This window comes from Prunus dulcis, chromosome 4 (genome assembly GCF_902201215.1).
Source record: "Prunus dulcis chromosome 4, ALMONDv2, whole genome shotgun sequence".
Taxonomy (NCBI): domain Eukaryota; kingdom Viridiplantae; phylum Streptophyta; class Magnoliopsida; order Rosales; family Rosaceae; genus Prunus; species Prunus dulcis.
Window position 1 is genome coordinate 7,190,057 of NC_047653.1, and position 23,248 is coordinate 7,213,304.

The 23,248-nt window shown below is 36.7% G+C and overlaps 3 protein-coding genes across 12 annotated transcripts; 2 read left to right on the forward strand and 1 right to left on the reverse strand.

Annotated features, from left to right (window-relative positions):
- The first annotated feature begins 736 nt into the window (after positions 1–736).
- LOC117625214 (DNA damage-repair/toleration protein DRT100-like) lies at positions 737–1,823 on the forward strand. The gene is made up of 2 exons (XM_034356822.1): positions 737–1,217; positions 1,453–1,823. The coding sequence occupies exons 1-2, from the start codon at positions 737–739 to the stop codon at positions 1,821–1,823; spliced, it is 852 nt and encodes a 283-aa protein (XP_034212713.1).
- A 1,695-nt stretch (positions 1,824–3,518) lies between these two features.
- LOC117626642 (actin-related protein 2/3 complex subunit 2A) lies at positions 3,519–7,632 on the reverse strand. 2 transcript variants are annotated; one of them, XM_034358425.1, is made up of 10 exons: positions 7,408–7,632; positions 7,246–7,312; positions 6,967–7,174; positions 6,373–6,542; positions 6,170–6,247; positions 5,812–5,944; positions 5,649–5,740; positions 4,999–5,055; positions 3,929–4,000; positions 3,519–3,830 (listed from the first exon to the last, which is right to left on the reverse strand). In XM_034358425.1, the coding sequence occupies exons 1-10, from the start codon at positions 7,467–7,469 to the stop codon at positions 3,798–3,800; spliced, it is 972 nt and encodes a 323-aa protein (XP_034214316.1). In that variant the 5' UTR covers positions 7,470–7,632; the 3' UTR covers positions 3,519–3,797. The 2 variants fall into 2 exon arrangements, with proteins under 2 accessions (XP_034214316.1, XP_034214315.1); XM_034358424.1 differs by having other exon boundaries at positions 6,355–6,542; positions 7,408–7,626.
- Positions 7,633–11,927: 4,295 nt separating this feature from the next.
- Positions 11,928–16,260, forward strand: LOC117624582 (membrane-bound transcription factor site-2 protease homolog). 9 transcript variants are annotated; one of them, XR_004585340.1, is made up of 9 exons: positions 11,993–12,473; positions 12,573–12,720; positions 12,818–12,898; positions 13,030–13,470; positions 13,558–13,881; positions 14,703–14,857; positions 15,345–15,397; positions 15,491–15,576; positions 15,848–16,260. XR_004585340.1 is itself a non-coding variant. In XM_034355914.1 (8 exons), the coding sequence occupies exons 1-7, from the start codon at positions 12,016–12,018 to the stop codon at positions 15,358–15,360; spliced, it is 1,623 nt and encodes a 540-aa protein (XP_034211805.1). In that variant the 5' UTR covers positions 11,993–12,015; the 3' UTR covers positions 15,361–15,397; positions 15,848–16,260. The 9 variants fall into 9 exon arrangements, 5 of the variants coding, with proteins under 5 accessions (XP_034211807.1, XP_034211805.1, XP_034211804.1 ...); XR_004585339.1 differs by having other exon boundaries at positions 15,345–15,576; XR_004585342.1 differs by lacking the exon at positions 15,491–15,576 and having other exon boundaries at positions 14,703–14,868; positions 15,848–16,259.
- Positions 16,261–23,248: the final 6,988 nt, after the last annotated feature.

Below are 23,248 nucleotides of genomic sequence, written 5' to 3' on the forward strand. Positions count from 1 at the left end.
ACAGAAGACCAGATTGCTGACATTCTTACCAAGGCTTTGTCCAAGGATCGATTTGTGTATCTAAGAGACTTACTTGGTGTGAAATCAGCTAAAGGGTTAGAAGGGAGTGTTGATGTCTAAGCCCTTTGAGCTGAATGCCTTGGAGCTGAATGCCTTGGAGCAGAAGTTACTCAGTCAGTCTATGTTACAGTCTATGAACTTTAGTTTCTTTTAATTTTTCTTTTCTGTCTTAATGTAATTTGAGCCTTTGGATCATAGTCCAAGTGGTCTCTTAGCTAGTCTAGGATCTAAGCATTAGATTATGACAAATGGATTCATCTCATAGGATGCTAGAATCAAAGGCTAGGATTGAATAAGCTTTGCAAATCTGTTAGAGAATTAGATTCTCTCTCACACACACTTACATACATGTAGAGTGTAATACAATAGATATCTATCCAAGTTATCAGAGGAGCAACGTTCTCTCTCTCACATTTTCTCTCTCTTCTTCCTTAAAAAACCTGGAGAGGAATGGCTTTTGAAGATATCTTCCCAACTCACACACCTGGATTTATCTTACAACCAATTCCATGGAATGCTTCCATCGATCCAATTGAGATTTCCGAACGTATTTCAAATAAGTTTGGCCCATAATTAATTTGAGGGCCCACTCCCACTTTGGTCCACTAATGCCACTTACTTTGATCTCTCAAGCAATTTATTTTCCGGGCCAATTCCCTCGAATTTTGATAAGCTAATGTCCAAATTGGTAGAATTGTTTCTTTCAGAGAATGATTTGAATGGTACTCTTCCACATTCTATTTGCAACATGCAAAACCTGACAGCCCTTTCGCTAAGAAGTAATCATTTCTCTGGAGAACTCCCACACGCATGGAATTCGGGGAGCATGATAAGCATTGTAGATGCTGCCTACAACAATCTCTGTGGTAATATACCCACCAATGGGGCTATTAAGTTATCTTCAAATATTGAAGCTAAACAACACAATTTTGGCGGTAAGATTCCCGATTCTTTGCAAAATTGCTCTATATTGTTGAGTATCGACGTTGGAGGCAACAAATTATCCAGGAGGTTACCTGCATGGATAGGAGGATCTGGTGGATCCATGTTGCACATGCTACAACTGCGAAACAACTCTTTTACTGGACATATTCCCCAACAATTGTGCAATCTCGGCTACCTTCACATCCTCGACCTCAGCCACAACAACTTTTCAGGTATTATTCCCAACTGTTTCAATAATTTGACTTCTCTCTTCCGTGATGTTTCGGATAAATACCCCAACTACTATCATCTGCAAACCATGCTGAGAAGAACTCCTGTATAACACCACTCTAATGCTCGTAAAGAGCATTGATCTTTCTTCGAATATTTTGGAAGGTGAAATCCCTCAAGAGATAGGTAGCCTCATTAATTTGGGTACCTTGAACTTGTCGAGGAATCAATTGACAGGTAAGATCCCTTCTGAGGTTGGAAATTTGCTTGGACTCGAATCTCTTGATCTTTCACACAACCATCTTTCGGGACATATTCCTCAAAGCCTTGCATCCTTAACATTTTTGTCCCATTTGAATTTGTCTTATAGCAACTTGGTGGGGAGAATTCCTTCAGGTAACCAACATCAAACACTCACTGATTCATCCATTTATATAGACAATCCATCAATGTGTGGGTTTCCTCTTCCGACAAAATGCCCCGGAGATGACACGTTTACTGCTACAAACAGTAATGAAGATGGAAATGATAAGTTGTGGTTCTATGTGAGCGTAGTGCTTGGCTTTGTCATAGGTTTTTGCCTTTTTGGGGTGTTTGCGGCACATTAATCGTGAAGAAATCATGGAGGTATACATATTTTCGATTCGTTGATGACATCAAAGATAAGGTAACACTAGCAATAGCATTGAAAGTGGCTCATTTGCAAAGGAAGTTTTGTCATGTGTAATATGGTATATGACGTGTTTCCTTCTTCTTCTTTTTTTCTTTTTTCTTTTTTGCTTATGTGATACTTGCACGCTATAAAATTAGTGTTTCCATGTATCAATTATATTAGCGGTATGAATAAAAGCCAACACTAATATATTAGGAGGAATGCTAAGGAGAAATATGATCCCGAGTTGACAAGGAGACTATTAATTATTATCACACAATCATGTAAAGTGTAAATGTACTTGGATGTTAAAATAAACTTATCATGACTCTTACTTATGTTTTTTCAAAGAGAAATGAGGATTACAAGATAACTATTTTAGAGTACTAATATTCTCCCTAAATATATATTGGAACTTTGTTCTTCATCTTTGTTATTATTTGAAATATATATCATTTGGCTTTTAGTAAAACCGTAATCTGACAAGTATAGGTGTTTGTTTGGTATTGTTTTCTCTAGTTTTAATCTTTGTATGGAGATGCATTCTGAGGTGGAAAACTCGTCTCGTCCCCTTGACTGTGTTGTGTGAAAAATAAAAACAAAAACTAAATGTACCATTGAGTTTTTTTTTTTTTTTTTTTAATGGATTGTGTCATAACAAATATGAATTCGAAGATGAACAAAAACGATTTTGGGGATAAAATTCCTTTCTCCTTGCAAAATTTCTCCTCATTGCGAATGATTGATCTTGGTGACGACATTTATGGGAAAGATACCTTCAAACATATATGGGTTTTCTCTGCTTCGGCTAGGAGACACATACATCCCCACCAATTGTGAAATCTTTGATGGATCAAAGATAAGTTAACACTGGCGATTATTGAATTGAAGTTGGCTCGTTTGCCAATGAAAACTTGGTACCAAGTTCGTATATGTATTTATTTATCTGGAAGGTGAAATCCCTCAAGAAATAGGTAGCCTCATTGTATTGGGTACCTTGAACTTGTTGAGGAATCAATTGACAGGTGACATCCCCTCCAACGTTGGAAATTTGCGTGTGCTCGAATCTCTTGATCTCTTGCACAACCATCTTTCAAGACATATTCTTCAAAACCTTGCATCCTTAACATTTTTGTCCCACTTGAATTTGTCTTAAGACAAACTTGGTGGGGAGAATTCCTTTGGGCAATCAACTCCAAACACTCGTTGATTCATCCATTTATATGGAGAATCCATCTTTGTGTGGAGTTCCTCTTCCAACAAAATGCCCCGTAGATGACACTTTTACTGCTACATATGCAAAACCCAATGATGAAGATGAAAATAATAAGTTGTGATTTTATGTCTATATGGTACTTGACTTTGTCGTGGGCTTTTGGGACGTTTGTGGCACGTTAATGGTCAAGAAATTATGCAGGTATGCCTATTTTCAATCATTTGACAACATCAAGGATAAGATGACACTAGCAATTGAGTTGAAGGCGGCCCGTTGGCAAAGGAGATTTCGTGATGTTTTGTAGTGCACAATAATTTAACCAGAAATAAAAAGAAGTGATGCTTTCTATACACGCGTGTTTTGTTATTGAAGATATCAAAACTCAATTGTTTTCTTATTGAAGATATCACTCATACCTCTATGTTAAGCCTCCACTTATGATATTCAAATTAGTCTAGCTTTTTCATCCGGATTCATTTCAACTCCAATTCGAATTTGATTTGAAACAAAATTCTTGAAGTCTTGAGCTCTACACAAATAAATCAAATATAAAGTCACAAAAACTCTTGTACCTAATTAGATAACTAAACTCAAATACAACCACTTGCACTTGCAGCAGACAAATCCCCCAGGCAAAGCAATTCTTTAGACGACTGTCTTTCTTGGGGTCCAGTAGGAGCACGTCCTGTTTACTATCTGGCTACCACACCTTTATTAGTTTGAATTACCCCTGGCTTCCTTTAGGCTCTACAATCCAAATACATTAGAAAAATAAGTCTTTCAGAGAAGTCCAGACCAATTTCATCACTTAAGATTGATAAAAAGCAGCAAGATTGATGACAAACCAGCCGTTTGAATGATCTACTTTGAGAAGCATTCTTTGCATTCTCCATACCAGGCTTAGCACGATCAAGAGCCTGAGAAAAAAAAAAGTTTTAAAAAAAAGATATTCAAAGCTATTGTTCACAGTACAACCCAGGTAAAATATAAAGACACCAGGATAAGCATGCTGCATCTTGTCAACTCACAGTTTCATGTCATGGTTCATAAAAACGTTTTAAAATCTCAAGTTAATCATGCATTTGGGGACTAACAATAGTCCTCGTTTAATTTTCTTCTTTTTGTAATATGTCCTTTATCCTTTCTGTTTTTCTTCATTTTTCAAAATGTTATACAATTAAATCCAACAAAATTATAATCAAAGAAGCAAAAAAGTATAATTATGCATTGCACTTCAACAGTAACCAGAGTGAAACTAATCTAGCTGCACTCTCATATACCAAAATATTTGCAAACTAAGCTCAGACTCAAGCCATAAAGAAAAAGGACTAACAGACAGAGCCTCCTCACATTTTGAGGTTTGTCTCCAAAGAATTCACTCATATATCACATACAACAGTTTGTCTGCCCACTACATCAACACTACGGAAGCTTCCATACTTATGTCCCGACACCCAAATTTCTAAAGGTGGGTGGTTGAACATTCTTCTCTGTTCATTCGCATAATTCAGAGGAATGACCTCCCATTGATGCTATTCATTTCAGATGGGATTCATTGCAAACTGGGGATCAAACCCAAGTAAAAGAAAAATTACATTCAATATCTTTGCTTTTGATAGAAAATGCCGACCACTCAGACAAAGTTTACCCACTCACTAATTATTACTGAATTAGATCAAGATAACAAAATTTTCCATCAACGCGTCATACACTGGGAGAGGGAGCGAGGACAGGAGGGGAGCTGGAAAAATATATTCACGTTTTGTTTTCTTTCCTTGTTCAAGCAATAAAGAGAGAAGGGGGGGACGGGGGGTGCGTTCATATAGAACCTCTGAAGATATTATCAAGCAGCTACAGAAAATGAGATTAAGTAGCTTTAGGGGGGGAAAAAAAAAAAGGAAAAGGGAAATGCTACCTCAATCAAAGATTCCACGCGACGCCGCATCCTTGTATGCATGAAACCCTCAGAACACTGTGGAAGAATATGCACAAAAGATACTGAGATCAAACATATCAAATGAAGAAATGGAAAAATAGTAAATCATTAAAGACATGACATGCGGCCATGCTGCAATTACAGTCAGTAAGGTACACACAGACAAAACAAAACATAATTGTGCGGGACAACTACTAGCAGCATGGAAAGATAGGTCCAGCATTACTTGTACATGAAGCTTGGAAAAATTCAACAAGATTCTGTAATTAAGAGTAAATTAAACAAAGAAAAAAAAATATTTGACTTCCCACACATAAGATGTAACTTTCTGCAATGCCTATATCATACCATGTCCATTCATCAATACAAAGTAATATGACATACAATTTCTTTCCGAAAAGAAAAGAGAATAATATTCAGCAAAATAAAATAGTAAATCTAAATTCTAATTACTAACTCGACCTTAACCCACTCGCACTGTACTAATATTATACTTTAATAACATTCTGTAGCATGTTGTATTATAAATATATTAGAAGTAGGGTCTATAGTTTATCAATTTTTGTGTTAGAAAATAAAGAAGTTGAGGACAAAAGATGGAATAATAAGTTCAGGTTAAAAGATCACACCTTAACATGATAACTAACATAAGCATGAAAAGTTGATAAACTGCAAACTGTTCGATCCAGTTTCTTGCCTTCCACGTGACGAGGGAAAATAACTGCATCAGTACACAGTACAAATTGTCACAGTGAAAAAATATAGATAAACTTCTTATTTCTCGGACATTACCAAAAGTGACAAATCCTGCATTGGCAGATAGTGCTTCAGCAGGAGCTTCCTTTAGTTCTAACGGAGGGGTAGGAGACCACAAACAAGGAGGGGCAGTATTAAGTCCAGCCATGCGTCTTGCTTCCACAAATTCCTAAATGGTAATAAAAACCTTCGCAATTAACAATAAGAAATCACCAAACAAAAGAAAATGGATCCAAGTCAGCATAACTTGGAGAGTAGCAGGATTCAACAAGCTAGCATTATCTAAGGTCTAAAAGCACTTATAGCCTCATCAACATATATATAATAGCCCATTACAATCTCTTCCCCAATAAGAAATTCCTCTTTGCAATTTAAGATCATATACTTATTATACCTGCAGGAAGGAAGTTGCAAGAACAATATCAATAGAGTCCTTGAATCTCATAGGGAATATTACCGTCACTTTCTCTGCCTGCAAAAAATTTTGAAAATTTCACCAACAAACTTTCAACTGCTTTCCTTCTAATTAGCTAAACCAGAGAATACAAAAGATAAAGAGCAATGTGATAACTTCTTGACCTTAATCTGTAATTTCACCTGAGGAATAAGGAAAAAGGACTCGTTTGGCCGATGCACAAGAGCAACAAGCCCATCAGTATTGGAAGCAAGAGTCCTTGAAGTAAGCTTCTTCAGAATTCCTCTCAATGGAGCGCCTAGCACCACTTCTCTTACAGATGCAATCTTTACCAAAAGAGCATGTTTGTACTCTACACAAGAATAGCATTTAAATAACAAAGTCACAAAAGGAAAAATTGGAAAATCAGACAAAAAGTAAATACATAAATTGGAACGTAGTCAAAAAAAGGATGCCCACAAGAGGATAATCTAAACTCAGCAGGCTTTATAGTGTTGAATCAAGCAATCCAAGAAGCTAAAGTTGTCTGGAGACAACCCAATATTGTATATCAAGCTAAAAGTATACTAACACAAGAAAACTCCCAAACAATACAAGAAAATCTCAATATAATATCACACAAAGAATCTTATCATTGTCCCCAATAGGCCCATATACTTAGCAAGCTAGCAAATTTTCATAGCATTGACTGGCTTTAACAAGATCCTAAACGTTTTGAGCACATATCCATGGCAATGGCAAGCTTATAATGACCTTAGAAAAGGAACTCGTTGAACCTTCATCTGGAGGGAGTTTAGAGAGATTGAGCTTCAATGTGAGATTAAACCCATCTCTTGGGGGGTCAAGAATTTGAACAACCGCACCATATGCAACCTTTATAGCCTCTATAGCTCCAGAAGGAAGCCCACCCAAGAACACGGTTTCTTGAGGTGGAGTGGGCAACGATACAGAAAGTAACAAGATATGTGGGTTCTTCATCGTCACCTGCATAATTTCAGCCATTCAATAACCCATTACAACGGTTCAAAATCCTTAATTGAATTCTTGGTAATCACCTGAATATGGTACCGAACGTCATCGAACTCGGCCCAGTGGTAGTCCGCCTCCACTGCTTTTTCGATGCTGCACAATAAGCAAAAAACCAACATGGTGAGGAACAATGAGAGGGGAAGAAGAAAGAGGAAGAATTTAATCGTTGAAAGGGAAAAGAAACGAACTTTTGGAGGCGATTGAGCAAGGTGTCAAGGAGAAATCTTGAATGGGACTGCAAGAGAATCATTGAAATGAAATGGGTTTGCGGATTTGAGTGTGTTTGAGGTGTGTGTGGCTTCAGCTGCTCAGTCTCTGTGCGTCGGTGAGAGCTGAGAAATGCACAATAGCTGAGAATGGAATGGATCTACAGTTGAGAATTTGAGATGGCGTGTCACTCCAGGAGTTCCAACCCCCTTTTTTTTTTCTTTTTTCTTTTTTCTGTTTTTGCTTTTACGGCCTTTTTTATTGCTATTTGCTCCTCGGATGCCGGATGGCTCCAACTTGGGTACCCTAGTTCTTTCTATATTCCAAAATTCCACACTCTCTTTCCCGTTTAACTCTATTTAAAATATAATTTCTTTTTAGAAATATGTTACCGAATTTTGTGTTTTTTAAAATAAAATTTACATGGAAAGAAAAAGAAAATAAGAAATTACAGTGAAAACAAGATTGAGAGTAAATTAAATTTAAAAAAAATCTACACAGTGGTAAATTCATGAATTTTTCTTTTTGAAGTCCACACCATTTTGCTCGGTTTCCTTTGGCTCCCTACCTAGCCTTTTATCAAACAACTCATTTCAATTGCATTTACTATTTCTACTAAATTTGTATACCACCTAAATTTCAAGCCTCTTATAAAAAATTTAAAAAAAATTAAAAATCATTCCATTTTTAATTAAAATGCAAATATTAATATTTTCTCTTTTTAAGAACCAATTAATAATATTAATAATGAAGTTAATTGGACGTTTTGTATCAAGTTTACATGACATTTTATGTGAATTTGTAATATTTTAACTTGTACTTACATATAAATTTCCCTTCTAATGTATTATATTTAATGAAAAGGGGATTGTATTTCCTAAAGTTTTATAGGGAAATAGCTCAAAATACCACCAATTTTATAATTTTTTGTGAAAATACCACCCCTCCCTAAAAATTTTAAAACTACCACATATAAATACATCTTTATTGTCCACTGATTGCACTCATATCACATTTTCAAAATTTTGGTTCTCTCTCAGCTTGCTCAACCCCCTTTTCTCTCTCTGTCTCTCTCTCTGTCTCTCTCTCTCTCTTTCTCTTTGATCTCTCTCTAGCACAGCTCTCTGTCTCTCTCTTTGCTCTAGCGCAGATCTGTGTCTATTTTTGCCTCTCTCTCTCTCTCTCTCTCTCTCTCTCTCTCTGACGCAGTGGTCTTCCTCCCTCAGCGATGTCTGTTCATCGAAGCTTAACTCCACTGTTCACATCCAAAAGGTACTGTTCATCATCATTTTCTTTGGGTTTAAGGGTTTCTTTGAAGTTGGGTTAGGGTGTATGGTTTCTATGAAATTGGTTTATGGTTTAAGGGTTTCTCTAAAATTGGTATAGGGTTTATGAGTTTCTATGAAATTAGTTTAGGGGTTTCTCTGAATTTGGTTTAAGGTTTATGGGTTTCTCTGAAATTGTTTGATTGTGATGATTCCTTGTTCGAAACAGTGAAGGAGTGTGTTCTTTGTTCTTTGTTTGAAACTGTTGTTATTATTGGTATCGTATTGATGTTTTATTGCTATTTTATTATGGTTTTATTCTCGTTCCATTGTGGTTTTAATGGTTTTGGCAATTATGCATTGGATTCTGTGTTTTTTTGTTGTTTTGTTTCATTCAAAGAAAGGAAATTGTAGGTGTTCATTTATAGTCTCTACATTAGGTACCCTTCAAAGATCACATATTACCGACTCAAGCTTGCGATTGAGGCTTTAAGGGGGGGAGGCATATATATGAGGTAAATATGATAATGTCAGTGAATTGAGTTCAGTTTTCACTTATCACTTGGGAATTTACTGTGCTCCTTAATTATGTCAGAAAATCCTTTATATGAAGATGCATACATCGAAGTTGTGCTGGAGGAGCTTTATATGGTCATCCATCCATTTTGATAGAGATATTTGGTTTAGGTATTCTGTGTAGTAAGGTGAAATAATTTACAGGGTCTTTGGCCATGTTGTACATGGTGAAATGTAATATTGTACAATTGGTGGCGGTGGCTAATTGCCTTACATGGCACATAAACTGTTTCCATTTTTGGGTTTTGTTTTCGAGTTGCAATTGTGGTTAGCATACTTATTCTTTAGATTGTGAAGTTCAACTATTTCGTAATGCTCGATATATAAACATATTTGCTCTTTATAGAGGTATAACAGTTTACTTGTTTGAAACGACATGTTCGTTTTCACTGACTTCTACTCTTTTTTGTATCCATGTTTGACATTTGGTCCATGTAGTTTTCTTCATTTTTCTGTGCTCAATTTAATCATATATAGAACACAAAATTTGCGTAATGGGTAAAAAACTTAAAGGTCAAAAAATGGACATATGGCAAAACTGAAAAACAAAGGAAGTGCATAATTCGTTTCTATCTAAAAAGCAATAAAATGGCGATACCTTGTAAGATCCCACATCAACCAACGGAGAAGGGGTGATGTGCCTTATATGTGCACACCCGCATCCATCTAGTACGAGGCCTTTTGGGAACTCATTGGCTTCGGAGTCGTAGGAACTCCGAAGTTAAGCGAGTTGGGGGCTAGAGCAATCCCAGGATGGGTGACCCACTGGGAAGTTGCTCGTGAGCTCGCAGAAACAAAACCGTGAGAGCAGAGAGGGGGGCCCAAAGCGGACAATATCGTGCTACGGCGGAGCCAATCCTGGGGTGTGACAATTTAGTATCAGAGCCACTCTGTCGTGTGGTGCGAGTGTGCCGACGAGGACGTCGGGCCCTTAAGGGGGTGGATTGTAAGATCCCACATCAACCAACGGAGAGGGGGTGATGTGCCTTATATGTGCACACCCGCATCCATCTAGCACGAGGCCTTTTGGGAACTCATTGGCTTCGAAGTCGTAGGAACTCCGAAGTTAAGCGAGTTAAGGGTTAGAGCAATTCTAGGATGGGTGACCCACTGGGAAATTGCTCGTGAGTTCCCAAAAACAAAACCGTGAGGGCAGAGAAGGGGGCCCAAAGCACACAATATCGTGCTACGGCGGAGTTGATCCCGGGATGTGACATACCTTGGTGATACAATAGTGATATAGTGGCAATAAAAAGGTGCTAGAAATTGATGTTTGTGTTTATTTTGGGTTTCTTGTTTTGTTTTATTTCATTTACTTATCTTGACTCATTACTAGTTAATAATGGAATGATTACAAGATTAATTTGTGTCAATTATTAATACAAGAATTACATATATGAAGATTAAGCTGAACAACATCCATTTCAGACTACATTTTAGACATGCAAAATAAATCGCCACCGAATCCTAACAATACTATCCCGTAAAGGGAAAACCAAGGCTACACTTTTAGATCACTTCATAAAAAATTTGACATCATCATCGTCCTCAATCTTTATGTGCTTCCACTCATTCGAGGCCACCAAATTGAGAACTTTAAACAAACCTTATCTTCCCTGCTGTTTGTATTACTAATCTGATGCACACAATCCAACAGTTCAGCAAATGTGATGGTTCGTGGAACTATTAAGCCTTTTGAGTCACCCCCTTGGTATTTGCACATCTTCTTTGAGGTTACTCATTTTTCATTGTAGCAAACTAGAATAACAATTGTCTCCATGTCTGACCATGAAAAAAATTATTTCATTAACACAATACAACCACAATAATCAGGCAATATAACAGCAATATAACATCATTATAATAGCAATATAACGGCAATATAACAGCAATACCATAGCAAAATAACAGGAACACAAAAACAATACAACACTAACGCAACAGTGAACAAGGATTCATCACAATCACACTTTACAAATCCACTACATCAAATGGAAAATCCAAAGTTTCAAGATTCATATATCTAGAGCAATCTAAATGCAATTAGTAAAAACCCAGATGGATGAGCATGAGGATTCAAAAAACCTAACCTAAAACAATTACAGCCAAAACCAATTTAACAGAAACCCAAGCAATCAAAATAAAACCAATTTCACATAATCCAACATATATTAAGAAAATAACAATCAACGCTACCTATTCGAGGTTGACGATCCAGTAGAGCTTCAAGGTTGCAAGCAACTATTCAGAAGACATACCTAAAATATGGGGTCGAGGGAGGGGTTCGTGATTCAGAACAAAGAGCAAGACAAAGCTCTGAGAGAGAGAGAGAGAGAGAGAGAGAGAGAGCTGCGTTAGAGAAAGAAAGCAAAGAGAGAGACAGATTTACGCTAGAGCAAAGAGAGATACAGAGAGAGAGAGACAAAAAAGAGAAAAAGGGGCTGAGCAAGTTGAGAGAGAACCAAATTTCTGAAAATGTGATATGGGTGCAATCAGTGGACAATAAAGATGTATTTATAGGTGGTAGTTTTATAATTTTTGGAAAGAAGTGATATTTTCACAAAAAATTATAAAATTAGTGGCATTTTGAGCAATTTCCCTTTTTATAAGGGTTGAGGGTAAATTCGAGTGATCATTAGGCTTTTCATCACAAAAGTAATAAAATTGCATGTTTAACCAAAAAATTTGCTTTATAAGAGAAAACAGAAGGGAAATTTTGGTTTTGGAGAGGTAAACGAGCGAACAAGAATGGAGGGTAGGCGAGTGAGAAGGTTCAATATGGGAAGAGCAAGAGGACAACACCCACAAACTCAGACCCATCACAGTCTTCTACCCATTCACTCCCATTCAAACCCATCATCTCCTTCTCGTCTTTCAACCACCATCTCTTGTTGCTACTGCGATTTCAAGTTCTGGGCTTTCAACCAACCCCTCTTCCATTTCGGGAGAAGCCACTCCCAAATTCTCAGGGCATGGTTCTCCATTGGGGTCGGCTTTGGTCTGACCCTGCTCTTCTCCATTTCTCTCATCCTTATCTGGGAACTCGGCAGAGCTCTCAATCTCTTCCATGGAAGCTTCTTCATTAACTTGTTCTCTACATTTTCCTCCTCCTTCAGCACCTCAGTCGCCGACGTTGCCTGTATCTTCGTTGCCACAATGGTTTCAGTTTCTGTTCATGAACTGGGTCATGCTCTCGCTGCTGCAAGGTCTCTCCTTTTTGCTTCTTTCTTACCCTTTATGCATTAGCTACTTGCGTTTTTGTTTTTGATTATTGTGAAGCGAAACGTAGGCTTGATTGAAAGCAGTGAGTTCGTGCAAATGGAGTATGTTGCCGTGTTTGTTGCGTTTCTGTTTCCTGGTGCGCTGGTAGCTTTCGATTCTGAGTCTCTGCAACCATTGTCTTGTTTTGGTGCTCTTCGGATTTATTGTGCTGGAATTTGGCACAACGCAGTGGTAAACTTACGTGTGTTTACGTTATTTATGTATTGATGGGGTTAATGTATTTGCAAAAGCTAATGCTAATTAGCCTTCGAATTTCATTCACCTCCAGTGCTGTGCAGTTTGTGGGCTGGCATTACTTCTCCTGCCCTTCATCTTGTTTCCATTCTACATACATGGTGAAAGTCCCATGGTAATTCACTCACCACAACCATTGAATTGTCTCATTGTTTTCGGTATTTGACTTACCAGTATCAGTATGGTCAAATGAACAATATTTTGATCACCGTTTTTATTTGATATGTTATGTTTGTCTGGAAATAGGTTTTGGGTGTACCATCTACGTCGCCTTTGTCCGGTTACTTGTCTCCTGGCGATGTAATTGTGTCAGTTGATGGTGTGCCCATCCATAATGTCCAGGAATGGATGGAGATGACAGCTCTGATAAATGAATTGGCACTTAGAGGAAGAAACCATTCCCTAGATGTCCAAGGCTTTGGAATCAATAGAATAAAAGGGTACTGTGTGCCTAACTCTATGATGGAGGAAAGTAAGCAGATTATAGGAGATAACCAGTCTTCTTGTCCTGATGATCTTACTGCATTTACACCTCTTCCCTGTGATCATACAAGCATATTAGATCATATTCATCCAAGCAGAATTGAGAAAGCCCACTGCTTGAATGCGAAGAATGTTGTCAAGCTTAATAAATGTGGTGAAGGATGGGCGGCAATAACCAATGGCAGCAACTGCATATGTTCACAGGTTGGTATCTGGATGTTTGTAAGAAATGGAATTTTAGAAATGTACTTGTTTCACTGCAAATAAATACAAGTTTGTTAACATCTACAGGAGGAGTCCTGCTTAAGTCCAGTTCAAATTCCAGGCTTAATATGGGTTGAGATCACCTATTCAAGGCCCTATTATCTGGAATGCTTGCGAGTTAGAAGAAAATCTTTTGTGGGTCCAAGAATTTCTGATTCCATGGAATCTAACTGCGGTGGGACTTTTGTCTTTGTTGGTGATGTTATCTCCATGGCACGCTCAGTTAAGTTAACTGCATATCAACCTCGCTGGGCATTTCCATTGGGTACATATCTTCCAAATGTCCTAGAAAGGATTTTGATATGCACATTCCAAGTCTCTCTAACACTAGCTCTTCTCAACAGTTTGCCGGTAAGTTTTTTATTTATTAATCTTAATTTCTACCATTGTCTTAATAAGGTTTTAAGATTTGTCAAGCCTATGTGATCAGTGCCCTGCATATTGGCCAATGTATATAAAAATTGCATGTCCATGCGTGCATACGGTATGGCCTGCAGAGAGATTATTTGAGGAAGGTTTTGTAAGGCCTCAGAACCAGTCAGTTGTCAAATGCTTATATATTAACTGCAAATTCCACATTCCCCATGTGAATGGACTGGCTAAAGTTAGTCATAGATTTGAGATCAAAATCCATTCAGGATGAGTTGCGCTAAGCCTGACCCAATGTATGAGCCTGAAAGGGGTGTCTTTTTTATCGTTTTAGTTCTGTACTTCAACTAAGGGTTAGCTCCTGAGTTGATCATTAAAGTGCTGGTATTCAGCCCAATAGTCTTCAGATATAATGAGAGTACATGTTCGTTTTTTATTTAAAACCAACTTAAACCCGCTAGCCTATTGATCTTGGGCTCGCCCAAACTCATTCTGGAGGCTGTACTTCAAAATTGCAATCGTGCAATTCTGAACTTTTGGCCTGATGTCTTTCTTTGTGGGCTTAGCAGGGCTAAGCCAGTTGAAGACTAAAGATTAGTTCTGCTTGCCCCTTGATAGGTTATGAGATGCTTTAGTATGCCTGTCATGTTCATTCAGTTTAGTCCCTTTAAGTATGTGCAACTCAGGAGTGAATTAATGTTGACATAGAGTCTATTCAACTAACACCATTTATATTGTGCCTGATCAGCAGATAAAGAATGAAAGATTCATGCAATTCTTTTTGTTCAAATGATATTAATTAGGTGTACTTTCTGGATGGAGAATCAATTTTAGAGGCGACTCTTTCCCACTTCGCTTTGCTGTGCCCAAGGAAGAGAAGGAAAGTTCTTCAAGTTTGCCTTTTATGGGGGACACTCATTTCCATCCTCGCCTTCTTCAGGATCATGTTATATACTTTGTAAGCGAAAGGTAAACAGAGTTATTTTTAAATTTTTTTAATTGAAAATATGACATTAGCTTTACTTTTGCTCGTTTTATATCATATAATGTAAAATTTGATAGAAATACTTAGTTTACAAACTTTCAAGTGGAAGTTTACATTGTAACTAGTTGACCTATTAAGGGGCAATTTATGCTCTTTCGTCTGAGGCTCCTCAGGATTTGAAACAAATATTAGATTCTTTCAAGGACTTTTCTAATGGATGCTGCAGTGGGCTTGCAATTTTGATTGGGTCAGTGTCATATGTCATATGCATTCTTGCGCTAACACATTTTTGGGGGGACTTGCACAAAGTATACTTCAGCTTTGAACGTAATGGAAGCATCAACTTCTCCTGGTTCTTAGTAGGTTTACAATCAATACATGTCAGGAAGGCCACCCTTGTACGAACATTGGGCTACATTGTGTCTTCCGTTTCTCACTTTTATTTATCTTTCTTATGCAGTGACCTTTGCTCCTAGACAAAGCAGCCTCACTACAAAGCTCACTGTTTAGCAGGTATTGTGCATTATTGTTGTACAACATAAAACACTTTTTATCCGACATCACTCGCTCTTTAGATTCATTACCTAGAAAGCAGTGGTATTACAGCTGAGCTTCAGAATATGAGAAGCAGTGTTATCGAAGCTGACCTTGCAGTATGAATAGGGAGGAGCGTCAAGCCATCAGCTGCCTCGGTATTCCACTACCAGAAACTATAGTTACACAACCTAAGTTTAACCTTGTTGACATAGAAATCCATAAATTATCTAGTGTAAAAGATAGGGGTACTCAGAGAATTTTACTTGTTTAACCTCCTTGGGGGTTCCTCCATAGAATGAGAAATACTTGGTACTTTTTCCATTTTATCTGAGAACAACCCAGTTTGTAGCTTACGTTCAATATGCGTTCACAGATTTTGTAAAACAAAGTATTGAGCTTTTTTTTTTTTTTTTGGTTCTGGAACAGTTACTAGAATGAAGAACCCTGAACTTGAACAAATCTGTTTGCTACTGTCTACCTCCACATTCTGGTATCAATTTCAATTCCCTGACGCACAAACCTCAAATTGGTGGGAAAGCCCAAGTTTATTCCATGCATGGCTTCTGTTTCTGTTTCATCAAGGGCCTTCGAAGGGGTTGGATTGGGCCATTTCTGAAATGATTTGAGCTTTTGATGACAAGTGGGATGTGCTCAAACAGATTTCTTGATTTGGGCAAGTGTTTTCTTTTAAAACTTTTTTTATATATTTCTTTTTGTATTATTTTTTTTGTAGCATCCATGGGTTAGGTAGGAAGACTTCAATATTGTACATTCAAGACCATCATATTGCTTCATATGTCATGATGTTATTCATCAAAACAGAAAACAAGTAAGAGAAAATATTAGACCTCTAACCAATTCCCTTTTGGGAAAAATAAAATATAAAGGCCCAAAACCAATCTCAAATACTGATATTTGGTTTCAGTCCAATCCATATGCAAGCACAGTACAGGAAGGTGCTGGGAAAAGAGGTAAAGTATGCACCAGTACATGGTGGAAGAAATCTTTTGAAAGATACAAAAAAAGGTTGTCAAATATTTAAAATATTTCATAAAAAGATGTAGAGATTGTAGGGCCCTCTGAGGCATATGTGTTTGCTGTTGCTAGCCTCAAACTTGGAAACAATCAAAAGTAGAAATGGTCAAAAACCCCACAAGAGCATGAAGCAGCAGCAGTAGGCCACCAATCTGGGTTGGAAGACACAGCATCACACCATTTTCCTTGCACTTCAATCTTCAACTAAAATATAAAATAATAAATATAGAAAAATAGGGATTAAAATAAACAAACCAAACACAAAACAACATCTGGATTCCTTGTCAGGGTGCTGCGTGCTTTTACCCTATTGGGCTACTTGCGTCTCATGCCTTTTTTCTTCTCTGCAAAAAATATATTTGCTCTCTTCACACTGCCTAAGACTCTATCTACTTGCCCACTGAGCATTTTGGGGTCACCATCAACATGATTAATATAGGCATGCATTCTGGATAAGGCTTTTTCATTTGCTGCACTCATCTGTCCCTCATTACATGTGAAGGGTTTTCAAAAGGCTTCCTTCCCCCCATCATTTTAGACATTGAAAAATCACCTAATCTTAACTGCCAACTTTATGGTTTTTGCAATTACTTTACTGGTTTTTCATTTCTTTTCTTTAAATCTTTTTTATGCATATATTTCATGCACCCAACAGAAGCCAGATGGAATCCGAGGGCCTACTGTTTGGTAACAAATTGTAATTGCTGTGTGGTCCAGTTAATCATGTAGACTTCTCCTTGAGGTTAATTAATTCACTCACTTTTACTTATTTTATAAATTATAAAGTGGCGGTTTACGCAATATATACTATGTTAATTAAATATGTGTAACTTGAAAGTTAATTTATAAAAGGAAATATTCATTTTTCTTGTGAGACAATCAAACATGTTTGTGTCGTTAAATTATCAACTTCATAACTCTATTCAGCAACGTGTAAAATAAACAAAGAAGTTAATAACCTAATAATTCTAAAACATTTTAAGTTACCAAGTCGTTTCATCACATCGTGAATCACAATGAAAACACGTACTAACAACGTATATCAAACTTGATTACAGATAAATAATGATTGAGGCATTAATTACGGGTTTACAAGATGGACAAATCAAAAGCATCCTAAAAAAAAAATGCATGCCCGGATTCAGTTGGCGGGAAGGGTTTGCGTTTGCTTTTATCATGACATGGTTTGGCTCTTTATTAACTTCCATAACTACCGTAACTTTCCCATCACCCATCACATGCACTGCCTTTATTTGGACTCTTGAGATTTGACTCTTTCTCTCTCAAATGTCCCTCACAAGCCCTACCCACGACACAGTCAAAGAAATAAATTTGTTAGGAAACATCTTAGGTAAAGTGGAGCAGAGGCCCAAATCTCTAATTTCAAAAATTATTCTATATATATATACATATATATATATATATATATAAGTCATTATCGGTTTAGGTGCTTACCTCTATTTTACCTAATCGCTTTTTTGTTTTGGATAAATATCATGAGGTGTCTCCATATTTAAAGGGTGAGATTAATTCTCTCTCGGAATTCGGCTTGCCTCTTGCAATAAAGCGCTTTCAACTGGTTTCGAACCCTTATCATTGAGGCACCATGTAGCTTGCCATATGAAGATGACAGTTTGTCAACATATCCACACCTTGTGGTTACCTAATCGCATTTTTGTTTATGTGTTTTCACTGCTTAATTTATTCAATAAAGTACTGAATTAAAAATAAAAAAATCTTCAATGAGGGTCTTGCTCACCTGAACGCCAAAAATAGGCGCCGTTGAGCGTCTATTATCTCTCAACCATGGATTTGAAGTAGTTTGATTTAATCCAACAACTTCTAGAGACAACTCCATATGAAATTATTTATAAATTCGTTTGTCCATCCTTATAATTTGAGGGAATCTTAATCTCTCCCACAAATATATGCACGGAGGTTATAATATCAGTATCCATGAAATGACTAGTTCTTTTTTCCTTTTTTTTTGGTCAGAGAAATGACTAGTATTATTTAATCAAAGGTTTTGGTGAATCATTGCCACGTACGTTGTCGGCATATTACCCATTTGACTAGGCAGAAGATTGGACACTCACATGGCATTTCAGAGGGAGCTGAAAATACACCCCCATCACCATCATTCATCACCTGCCTTTTGGAACAGTTCTATGATTCTCTCTCTCTCTCTCGCTCTCTCAATCTCTCTCTCTCATGTGTTCCTCCATGTTAATAAATAACAAGAATCATATCCTTTAGTTTGGTTTCAAAATCACAATTAAAAGTAGGGTTCCAGGATTCTCCCCAGCTACTCAATTGATTTGAAAATGGGGAGGGCATATATCATTCTTGGTCTTCATCATCATTTTCCACTTCCCCCTCTACGTACTTTTGCTTCTTAAATTCCCTATTATCCATCATAACATGGACCAGACAAGCTATAGTACTACCGACTCCACAACAATTTCATTTACATATATTTATATATCATTCGTTTTTTTATCTCACCATTTGACGTATGTATTTTATATTCTTATTTTGAAGCGTAACGTCATATTGAAAGACAAACAGTATAACATATCAGATATTTTGGTACATATATACATTCTTTTGATTACCTTGAATTATGTGGTACTTAAAAGAAACATATCAATTTCATTTCTCTAATTAATTAAGATTATCTAACAAGCGCTTCCAACATGACAAAATATAGTAAAAAGAAATGCTCAGAAACAAGTTGTCTGCCATCACGTGAACTTATACAATACAAATCACAAGAAAAGAAACTAACGATCATGTGAGCTTTTTCTGTCAAGAACAATGCTTCTCACATAACAAACAAAAAAAATTAGATCTACAATTTGCATGCAACCTAAGATTTATATATAATGATTGAATCATTTCATCGACATTAACAAACGCAACAGATGTATTTTTGTGCAAACTTTACCTAAATGTGTCGTTGAAAGAAAAGACCCGTGAACTCACAAAGACCAAATTTCTAGTAGGCTTTTTCATCAGCCTAGCTCTAGCTACTCATGCTCATTTAGATTCAGTTAATTCAGTTAATTCGGACGTCCGCATTGGAGAAGAATTATATCAGTCAATATTCAGGCTCTATACGTACGGTCCTCTTTTCTTTTTTTTTGCTGTGTTTTTTTCCAACTTGTGTGGTGTTGGATGAAAAGTGAAAAAGGGTAGGAGCAGAGATTGATCATTCAAACTTGTGACTTCTGAGAGAGACTGAGGGACCGAAAAATAATCAGAAATAAGGTACATATGGGGTATCAATACTATCACCACCCACATGGCTTTGCCCTACAGAAGGCATAAAATCTTCAACTGTGAGATAAGGGTTAGGTGCGGTTGTTCAAAAGTCCAATTCCTCCATGACTATATATATATACAAAGCATCTGAAAGCTTAATTAGATTATAATTGCAAACGTGGTGAGAGCGAGACTGATGATGAGACTGAATAAAGTGATGATCAAGGAGGAGGGGTCAAAGCACGGCGTTGATCATTTTGTTCAAAGCATGCGCATGCACCGGAGTACAATGATCCTTAATCTGCGTTGTCGCTGACAAAGCACCTTACCCTCTCGAACAAACAGAGAAAGAAAAAAAAAAACAGATGGCTGGTTTTTATTTTAACTTGTCCATAAATTTCAACATTATTTATATATAAATTTTTTAAAAAAAATGCAAGATAATATATCTGCATATTTTATAGCTTCAGTGATCTGGTCTCTTGGAGTTGCATGTTCAACTTGTTTGACTTTAATTTCAAACCCCTTTTGGTTTTGGAGATCTTTACGTATCTAATGAGAGCCAGTATGTTCTAAATCGATCTTGGCCCACAGGGGACCCGTTTGAATATTGGAAAGGGCGTGGGGCAACAAGAATACTATCGTTGAATTTATATATTTGCTTAATTATGATGTTTAATTTGTTTTTTTTTTTGAAGAAAACCTCGACAGTACGAGGAAAATTTTACTAAACAATCACAGATGAAATAAAGAGGACATAAAACCGACCCGTTATCATAGGCATCACAAAACAACTAATCAAACATAATATCAAGTGGTTCTTCAAACCATTCAATCCTATCACTATTACATACCGTTACACGTGCAAAAGCGGTGTGCAACCTCGTTAGCTTAACTTAGACTAAACGTGAATTAATTTCTACTTGGACACTTGTCTTGCGTTGTTGCAGCCAGCAGGATCCAAATTTTCTGGTTAATCCCCTCATGTCAATTAATGCCGATGTCAATGCTTTCACATATGCTTTGTTTGTCGCGTACTCTTGTTTGTCATGATCCAAAACAAAGAGACATGTTACAAGTACGTAAATGCAAGAAACATATTGATCCATCTATCCATCTTTCATTCGTTGAAGCCTTGACTAAAAGGGAATATTCTCTGAGATACAAATTACATCATGACAGTTCAAAGACTCGTAATAGGAAGGAAGACTTCTGCCTGTGAGAAATCATGGCTCATAACTGTTAATTAACAGGAAATTTAGATGACTCCGATCGTTGGTAGAATCGACATCAAATACGTGGCTGCCTCGATCGCAAAGTTCAAAATGCTCTTTTTCTTTTTTTTTTCTTTTTTTTTTGTCTCCCTAGTCTTGACTTATTAGTAGAGCCACTTGTTGACTTGGTCACAATATAGTTGTTATCGTTAAAAAAGATATGTAATAAACAAATGCTGAGTTACAAAATATCCTCAATTAAAACATTTAAAATGATATCAGGAACGTGTCCGCAAATAAAAAACATATCCACAAATAAGAAAACAAAACGAGCTAAACCATGAATCACTGCCTGAAACATAATCAATCGAAATATTCGATAACTGTTACTTTAGTTTGGGGACAAATTGTTTGCCTATGAATTATGATGGGATAAGAGAGTTATTTCGTAGCCTTTGCAAGAGCATGACAATAACCAAATGGAATGTTCAACTTTAATATGAGGAGGCAGCAATATTGGAGAAAGAAATGTCCTTTTTGTTTAATTTGAGGCTATATGCATTGACAAAGTTGCAAGTGCATTGCATGCCTAACACAAATAATCATGCCGGACATTTTGGGTTTCCTCGATCCCTGAATTAAGGGCTGACTGGCTCCTTCATCTCTGCACTGTGTCTGATTGCCCAATGACATGTGGTCATCAGAAGTTATCACCCACACACATATACAAAATTAATAGCCAGGCCTGAGGCCAGGACAAATCAAAAGAAGACGATCATGTGCTGAAGTTGACCAATCATTATATAAAGATCCTCTAGAATTAGTTTTTTGGCGTTTTCTGGGTTACAAATTAAACTCTCTCGGGATTTTTTTCCTTCTTTCTATTATAATTAATCATGCGATAAGAAATATAGACTCATTATTTTATACAATTGACAATAGGAAATTTTTTCCCTAATTGATATCTCAAATTCATGTATTACAGGTAGTCCAATATAAGTAAAAAGATGAATATGGAACGAGTTCTGTATATATATGTGAAAATTTAGGGTTTAGTGATTAACAATAGTTATTCTTGCACTTGAGGTGATTATGTGTTCGAATCCTCCTCTCACAATATCGCTTATATAAAATTAAAAATAAAGAAGTTTAGTCTTTATATATATAATCTTCATAAGGGAATCCTAGGACCAATTGTAATGTTTCTATCTATGGGCGCACAATTGTTTTTAATGAACCAATGAAGTTATAACACGAGTAGGTTAGAAACAAACAAGAAAACAAACAGGTATAATAACTAAGGTCGCACCCAGAGATGCACTATGATATTGATCGAGCCTTGAGCCAAAACCAATTACTTAATCCCACCTGTTTTGTGCCAAATTGACTGCTTGACTCTGTGGACTACTAATTGCATGGATAAAGTAGAGGATGAAGGTCCTGAGATTAGCCAACCCCGGTTAGGTGTCGGCCCCGCTGCTTCTGCTTCACCAATATATTCCACGTCCTCTTTTCTATTCCTTTGATGTTTGATATCTTCTGGATTAAACAACACATCTAGATAAACTAATGTTATCCACTTTTGCACTAAAAAGTATTATAATATTAAGTAGATAGTCGTGTATGTGTCATGTGATGCGTATGCAATGTAATGACGATAAACTAATTAAATCATCATCTATTAATAAATTACAGGTCCATAACTTCGCAAAAGTCTTTTTTCATTTAGTGCAAGTACTAACTACGTAAGCAAACTACCTTACTCTAACAAGTAAAAACAAACTACTTTGTTATGGTAGAATTTAGAAAGAGAGACTATAGTATGTAGAATTTGGATTGTAATTGTCAGATTTTTAACTTTGAAGATATCTCAAGTTCGAACCTCTCATCTTCTCTGTACGACAACTAAGAAATAAAAAATTAGATAATTTAACATGTTACATGTTATCTTGTTAAATTGTCATCCTTCAAAACGAAATTTTATACCTTAATAGATTATCGGTAAAATATCTTAAAATTTGTGGTAGGCAGCTAGTTGTATCTTTCTGCTTAATATAGCATATTAACATAGAATTATCACCTTCAAAAGACTATATATGAAAGCAAAATACAATACGTTTGTTTACAACAAACACAATTTAATACGAGAATCGACAGCCTGGTACTGGGAAACGAAAGAAAAATATCATTATTTCTGATAACATATATCGTTAAAAAAAATGCTGTCGGCAGCAGTTGGGATTGGTAGGGTCAAAGCCGCCGTACAGAGGAACGGTCAACCGTCAAGCCCAGGCGGGACCACCTAACAAACACC

What these genes read in the sequence shown, in the direction of transcription:
- LOC117624582 (XM_034355914.1), top strand. Translation starts at nt 12,016, where the DNA reads ATGGAGGGTAGGCGAGTGAGAAGGTTCAATATGGGAAGAGCAAGAGGA. An exon ending in CATGCTCTCGCTGCTGCAAG is followed by an intron (nt 12,474 to 12,572) that starts GTCTCTCCTTTT and finishes GATTGAAAGCAG; the next exon opens with TGAGTTCGTGCAAATGGAGT. An exon ending in TACATGGTGAAAGTCCCATG is followed by an intron (nt 12,899 to 13,029) that starts GTAATTCACTCA and finishes GTCTGGAAATAG; the next exon opens with GTTTTGGGTGTACCATCTAC.
- LOC117626642 (XM_034358424.1), bottom strand. Translation starts at nt 7,469, where the DNA reads ATGATTCTCTTGCAGTCCCATTCAAGATTTCTCCTTGACACCTTGCTC. An exon ending in AGGTGAAATTACAGATTAAG is followed by an intron (nt 6,248 to 6,354) that starts GTCAAGAAGTTA and finishes AATTTTTTGCAG; the next exon opens with GCAGAGAAAGTGACGGTAAT. An exon ending in GCGTGGAATCTTTGATTGAG is followed by an intron (nt 4,001 to 4,998) that starts GTAGCATTTCCC and finishes TTTTTTTCTCAG; the next exon opens with GCTCTTGATCGTGCTAAGCC.
- LOC117625214 (XM_034356822.1), top strand. Translation starts at nt 737, where the DNA reads ATGTCCAAATTGGTAGAATTGTTTCTTTCAGAGAATGATTTGAATGGT. An exon ending in CAGCCACAACAACTTTTCAG is followed by an intron (nt 1,218 to 1,452) that starts GTATTATTCCCA and finishes ATCAATTGACAG; the next exon opens with GTAAGATCCCTTCTGAGGTT.